Raw genomic sequence first — 7500 nt, 5'->3', positions numbered from 1 at the left:
AGCAGAACAGGATGACGTAGGATGTGCGCACACACACACAAACACACACACACAAACACACACACACATACACACATACACACATACATGCACTCAGACACTGGGTATATTACACACAGGATGTGAGATAGGAATATGAGAAAATTGAGCAACACAGAAAGAGACAGACACAACACACACACACACACACACACACCAAAGAATAAAAAGCACAATACACACACACACACACACACACACACACACACACACACACACACACACTTGTGTATAGAGAGACTCAGCTTCTGAAGTTAGTTGCTTCCTTTTTTCATGAATAGCAATGTGTATTGCCCCCTTGTGGACTGATGGAGCAAATTGTAGTTGTAAAATATTATTATTATTATTATTATTATTATTATTATTATTATTATTATTATTATTATTATTATTCATACTACATTGTAGTTAATTATTGGATAATTCCAGCACAATCTGGTTAAATGATTGACTCTGAAGGTGTTGATTACAGGTTTTTTAATTTTATTTATTTTATCAGAACATCGCAGATCTTTTGCAGGACAAAACACTTTATTCAAAACTTTACAATTGAACAAAACCCCATTTTGGCACCTCATGTCACTCATGGTTCATACAGTCAGATTCAGAACCTTACACACGTCTACAGTACAGGATAAAAATAAAAATAAACTCATCTCAGTCATCTCTACATCTAGCTGGATCTTTGTGTGTGGGCAGACAGTGAGGGAAGCATCAGTTAGGTCACAGACCTTCTCCAGGGCTTGAATGATGGACCTCCTGACAAAGGGCTGGAGACAATGTAGGTCATCACTTCTGCTGTGAACTTCATGGTCTTCTGCTGTGATGATGTTTGTCTAAAAGTGTGGGTATGTGGACCGTGTTGCTAGGACCATGAGTTTCATGGGAGCTCCCCGTTCTGTGTGATGTTACCTCCACAGTGTGATGTTACCTCCACAGTGTGATGTTACCTCCACAGTGTGATGTTACCTCCACAGTGTGATGTTACCTCCACAGTGTGGTTATCTCCACAGTGTGATGTTACCTCCACAGTGTGATGTTACCTCCACAGTGTGGTTACCTCCACAGAGTGATGTTACCTCCACAGTGTGATGTTACCTCCACAGAGTGATGTTACCTCCACAGTGTGATGTTACCTCCACAGAGTGATGTTACCTCCACAGTGTGATGTTACCTCCACAGTGTGATGTTACCTCCACAGTGTGATGTTACCTCCACAGTGTGATGTTACCTCCACAGTGTGATGTTACCTCCACAGAGTGATGTTACCTCCACAGTGTGATGTTACCTCCACAGAGTGATGTTACCTCCACAGTGTGATGTTACCTCCACAGTGTGATGTTACCTCCACAGTGTGATGTTACCTCCACAGTGGCTCAGGACATTAAACACAGAATCATCTCTGTGTCCATACTGCATACATACTGTCCTTATACACAATTCTAAACACCTCTAATTTAGTTTTTCTCCACTTTCACTCGAGGTTACAGGTTGTTTCTCTCTTGAGGGTGTGAGTATGACTATTATACCACGGTTCAGGTGTTTTATCTCTAACCTTCTGTAATCTGATGGGACAACAGTGTCTAATGTACTAGTGAATATAGTGTCTATGCTGTTAGTCATTACATCTAGATGGTTTGTGTTTAAGGGTACAGTAAGAAGTCCAGACAGATCAGGCAGGTTATTAGTGAATCTGTCTTTACTGGTCAGAATAATAGTTCTACTGAGTCGATAACGTGGTGAGACACAGTTAGTCTGTTCTACAGGTAGTGTGAACAGTATGAGGTAATGGTCTGTGATGTCATCACTTTGAGGTATGATATCTATATCAGTGACTAAATCTATTCTGTGTGATATTATTAAATCTAGTGTGTGATTAAGACGATGTGTTGCTCTAGTGATGTTTTGTTTAAGTCCAAATGAGTTTAATAAGTCCATAAATGTGAGTCCTAAAGCATCGTTTGTGTCGTCAACGTGAACGTTAAAGTCTCCTACAATTAACACTTTATCAAAATTAACCAAAAGGTCTGAAAGAAAATCTGCAAATTCTCTAAGAACATCAGTGTAGGGCCCTCGGGGCCCTGGGGGTCTGTACACGGTCGCTAGAGCAAGAGACATCAGGGAGTTTTTCGTGTGCATGTGCGAGAGTGTGACATTAAGAACAAGCACTTTAAAATAATAAAATCTACATTGTGTTGTCTGGGTAACAGTGAGGTAATCACTAAAGATAGTGTTAACACCACCTCCACCACCAGTCTGACGAGGCTCATACTTATAGATATAACCTGATGACGTAGACACATTTAGCCCGATGTAATCGTTTGGTTTAATCCCAGTTTCAGTAAGACAGAGTCAGTAATGATGTTGTCTGGTTTCATTTATAATAAGTGCTTTGTGTGATCTAATGTTCACAAGCTGGAACTTACAAAATGTCTCATACATTTACTTTTTGATCTCATTACACGGGGAACACACACAGTTTCTATAGTATGTATACACACTCACACAAACACACACACACACTCACTCACACAAACACACAAACACACACACACACACGCACACACAAACTCACTCACACAGACACACTCATATACAGACACACACTCACAGACACACACTCACACAACTCAGTCACACAAACACACACACACACACAAACACACAAACACACTCACACACACAAAAACACACTCACACACTCACACAAACACACAGACTCACACATACACTCACAGACACACTCACACACACACAAACACACACACACACTCACACAAACACACTCACACAAACACACACACAAACACACACACACTCACACAAACACACACACACACACTCACACAAACACACACACACACTCACACAAACACACACACTCACACAAACACACACACACTCACACACTCACACAAACACACACACTCACACAAACACACACACACTCACACAAACACACACACACACACAAACACACACACACTCACACAAACACACACACTCACACAAACACACACACACACACTCACACAAACACACACACTCACACAAACACACACACACACTCACACAAACACACACACTCACACAAACACACACACACTCACACAAACACACACACACACTCACACAAACACACACACACACACACTCACACAAACACACACACGCACACAAACACACACACACTCACACTCACACAAACACACACACACACTCACAAAGACACACACACTCACATACACATACACACACACACTCACATACACACACACACACACTCACACAGACACACACTCACACAAACACACACACACTCACACAAACACACACACACACACACACTCACATACACACACCTGCACTCTTCCTTTAGTATTAATTTTGGATAAACAGATTATATTTATGTTATAATCTCCTCTGAGGCTCATAAAGCACTTTAAATGACCACATACGGTTATTATTATTATTATTATTATTATTATTATTATTATTATTATTATTATTATTATTATTATTATACAAACATTCCAATCTATCATGGCTAGAAATGATATTTTTTTAATTTGAGAGAGAGATTATGTACTTATTTGCTAGTCAAATTAGAAGCAGTGTAGAAAGACCACAACACACACACACACACAAACACACACCCACACACACACAAACATATTGTGTGTGTGCCCACAGAAGCCAGCATACACACTTTGCCTTAATCTCTCTCACACGTGATTTCTCCCCATACCCAATACACACACACACACACACACACACACACACACACACACACACACACACACACAGGAACTTCCGTTCTGAAAGCAGCTGTGTGCTGGACTCCTGTTAGTCACTTCCTGGTTGCAGAGTGCAGTTAGAGTTGAAACGTCTCACAGTGCAACTGAAACACTGAGGTAAAACACTTATTTATTTTCCATTAGGAATGATATGTGTGTGTGTGTGAGAGGTGTGTGAAGTGTGTGAGAGTGAGAGTCTGGTACTCAGTGTCTCTGTCTGAGTTACTCAGTAAACCTTCACACACACTTTGAGAACTTTGAGCTTTAAAAGCAACACTTTAGACTGATGTACTGTAGGGACGATGAGCTGAACTAATAAGAACTAACACAGATTTTCAATAATAATAAACACTAAATCAGTGTGAGTGCGTTTTATATGTGTACAGCAGTGACAGAGGAGACACAGAAGGTCAAATACAGTAAGTATTGTTAATTACCAGCTACAGGCTTCATTATGCTGTAATAAATGCCATGTGCTTAAGAATTCAAATCAACAGGTAAATGACCTGAATACAAAAATAAACACTAATAAAGAGCGTACAGCTGGGAATGTAGGACATATTTAATCAACACACACCTTTAGTTTTAACGGTTGAAGTAACATTTAAAGGGTTTAATTAATAAACATTGATTTATATTTGATTTAAAAGAATCTGAACTATTTAATGTCTGTAGTGTTTACAAGGAACGTTTTGTTCAGAAGATTTTTTTCCTCTTGTGTAGCTGAGTGTAAACTGTAGGGAGTGTTAACTGTAGTGAGTGTTAACTGTAGTGAGTGTTAACTGTCTGGTGTTAGACTGGTGTTTTCTGTATAGCGTCTCAGCTCCATGAGGGTTTTTACTGTAAAGTACTTTATATTTACAGTAAATAATGTGATTTAAACGCTGTATTATTTCAACAGATCGTTCCCATTTTATTTGTACTCCGTATTCATGTTGTGTCTCCTGTAAATCTGCCTGTTAAATAAATGTACAGAATACTTTATGGTACAGGATGAAAAATTTCCTGATTGTGTTTAAAGCTTTGTTTCTCTGACCTGCTGGACCACAAAGTGTGTTACAGTTTTCACTTCAAGACTGAAAACACACTTTTTGCTTTTTATTCTGATGTTTATTCTGTCATTGTTTTGTATGTTTTTTTATTTTTTCTTAATTGTTGATGTAGTCACGTCTACAGACGGTTCTCTACAGAGACTCGTGCAGTGTTTATGTTTTCACAGATTGTTACAACTCTGACCTGATGTCTCCTCAGCCCACCTGTGTGAGTGTGTGTGTGTGTGTTTGTGTGTGTGTGTGATGTAGATGGCCAATACACATGTGTGTAGAGCAGAGAGATGAGTTTCGAAGTGATTTTAGAGGAGACTCTGATCAAACGATCACAGCAGAAGAAACGAACTTCACCACTCAACTACAAAGAGCGAGTTTTTGTCCTCACGAAGACCAAACTGACGTACTATGAGGGACGCATCGAGGTCAGCACTCGCTCGTCTCACTGCTGTACATAATGCTTCACTTCTCACTTATATTATTCATGGACTTTATTTACAATGGACGAATGTTTCTGCTATTTAGAAATTCAGTGTATGTGTGTGTGTGTGTGTGTGTGTGTGTGTGTGTGTTTGTGTGTGTGTGTGTAGAAGAAGTTCAAGAAGGGCTCCATTGACCTGCAGCGTGTCAGGTGTGTTGAGATTGTAAAAAATGGAGGTCTGGTCATCCCATGTGACAATAAATACCCCTTCCAGGTAAATCAGTATTGTGCACTGTGACTTTAACTAATCATCACACACACACACACACACACACACACACATACACACACACACATACATTCATACCTCTTATTCTCTTTCTGTCTCTCCTTTTTTTTCCTCACACTTTTATTTTCTCTCTCTCTCTCTAGGTGGTTTACGATACAAACACATTGTATATATTTGCTCCCAGTAATGAAAGCAGGAGTGTATGGGTACAAAACATGAAGGAGGGTCAGTTTACACACACACACACACACACACACACCACACAGACACACAACACATACACACATACACACGCACGCACACACACCACACACACACTCACACACACATAAACGCACACACACACTCACACACACACACACCACACACATACACACACACACACACACACACACACACACACACACACATACAGTTACCATGACAGTTAGTTCATTAATTTCATGGTCTGGCAATATCACATCTGGCTTTCAAGGTCTGTTGGAAATCACTTTCTACTGTGTGTGTGTGTGTGTGTTCTAATGCAGTCATGTGTTTAAAAGAAGAACAAAAGTAAGTAACTGAAAGAGGAAGCACAGAGTTTATGTTCCATCAAGATGAAAATCACTAATCATTTCATCCTCAGATCTTTATTATTATTATTATTATTATTATTATTATTATTATTATTATTATTATTATTATTATTATTATTATTATTATTCAGTTATAGAAGACTGAGAATCTGTGGCTCCGCCCACATGACCTGCAGTGAGTAAAGAGGCAGTTTATTACAGTCACTGATCATTTAACTGATAAACTAGTATTAAGTGTAATCAGGAGCAGCTGCTTCAGTAACAATGGGAAATCCTGATAGCTAGAATTTGTAAGAACTGAGTTTTGTAACATGATGATTTGGTTACATCAGATGTTAGATCTCATTCCATCACATCTCCATTTACAGAGTTCATATTGTGCAGTTGTGACTTCAACAAACAACATTTAAATATGGATTTCTCATTTCTGTGCAGTTCAGACGATTCTTTAGCTCACAGATTTAGTTCCTACATGTAATCAGTTCCCAAAAACATAAGAGTGTAAACACGTTCAGAGACGAGTGTGTGTCTGAATCCTTTAGTGTTTAGATGTTTTGTTTCACACCATGAGAGACACATTACAGGGGATTATCATTGGTGAAGATGAGCGTAGGGCGGAGTTTATGTAAAACAGAGGCGTGTCTAAGGTTACATACGATTCTGACCTTGAACTAAAGCACTTTGTTTATTACTTTGCAGAGATAAAGAACAATCCTCAAGTGATGGCTAAGTTCCACCCTCAGTTCTGGCAGGGGGAGTGGCTCTGTTGTGGTCAGGAGGATAAACTCGCTCAGGGCTGTGAGGAGTACAACTTGTTCGGAGACAGTGAGACAACACACACACAACACACATACAGACACACATACACATACACACATACACACAACACACACACACACAACACACACACACGCACACGCATTCACACATATCCAGAGCAACTTACATTATCTCATTTTTATACAACTGAGCAATTGAGGGTTAAGGGCCTTGCTCAGGGGCCCAACAGTGGCAGCTTGGTGGACCTGGGATGGAACTCACAACCTTCCGATTGGTAGCCCAACACCTTAACCACTAGGCTACCACATGCCCCCACACAAACACACACACACATAGACACACACATAAACACACATGCACATATATACACATACACACACACATACACATACACATATACACATAAACACAAATATACAGACACACACATATACACACACGCACACATATACACATATACACATATACATATACACACAAACACAAATAGACAGACACACACATATACACACACACACATACACATATACACATATACTTATACACACAAACA

The 7500-nt window shown here is 39.5% G+C and overlaps 2 protein-coding genes across 4 annotated transcripts in view; one reads left to right on the top strand and one right to left on the bottom strand.

Annotated features, from left to right (window-relative positions):
* The window catches only part of txk (TXK tyrosine kinase), a 7916-nt gene extending 7914 nt beyond the window's left edge, over positions 1-2 (bottom strand). Inside the window, exon 1 of the mRNA XM_060894624.1 lies at positions 1-2. This exon is cut by the window's left edge and continues 133 nt beyond it. The gene's annotated coding sequence lies outside the window, so the exon portion shown is untranslated.
* A 3822-nt stretch (positions 3-3824) lies between these two features.
* tec (tec protein tyrosine kinase) overlaps positions 3825-7500 on the top strand; it is a 12083-nt gene continuing 8407 nt past the window's right edge. The window contains exons 1-5 of one of the 3 annotated variants that reach the window (XM_060894855.1): positions 3825-3953; positions 5138-5307; positions 5473-5577; positions 5736-5817; positions 6867-6992. In XM_060894855.1, coding sequence (XP_060750838.1) covers positions 5170-5307; positions 5473-5577; positions 5736-5817; positions 6867-6992 — 451 coding nt within the window. In that variant the 5' untranslated portion in view covers positions 3825-3953; positions 5138-5169. Of the gene's footprint in view, positions 3954-3988; positions 4256-5055; positions 5308-5472; positions 5578-5735; positions 5818-6866; positions 6993-7500 lie in introns of those variants that run through there. The other 2 variants (XM_060894854.1, XM_060894856.1) reach the window with 2 other exon arrangements.

Source organism: Tachysurus vachellii, chromosome 19 (assembly GCF_030014155.1).
Source record: "Tachysurus vachellii isolate PV-2020 chromosome 19, HZAU_Pvac_v1, whole genome shotgun sequence".
In the NCBI taxonomy this organism is placed as follows: Eukaryota; Metazoa; Chordata; class Actinopteri; order Siluriformes; family Bagridae; genus Tachysurus; species Tachysurus vachellii.
The sequence above is the reverse complement of the archived record's forward strand: the minus strand, read 5'-3'. Positions and strand labels throughout refer to the sequence as shown.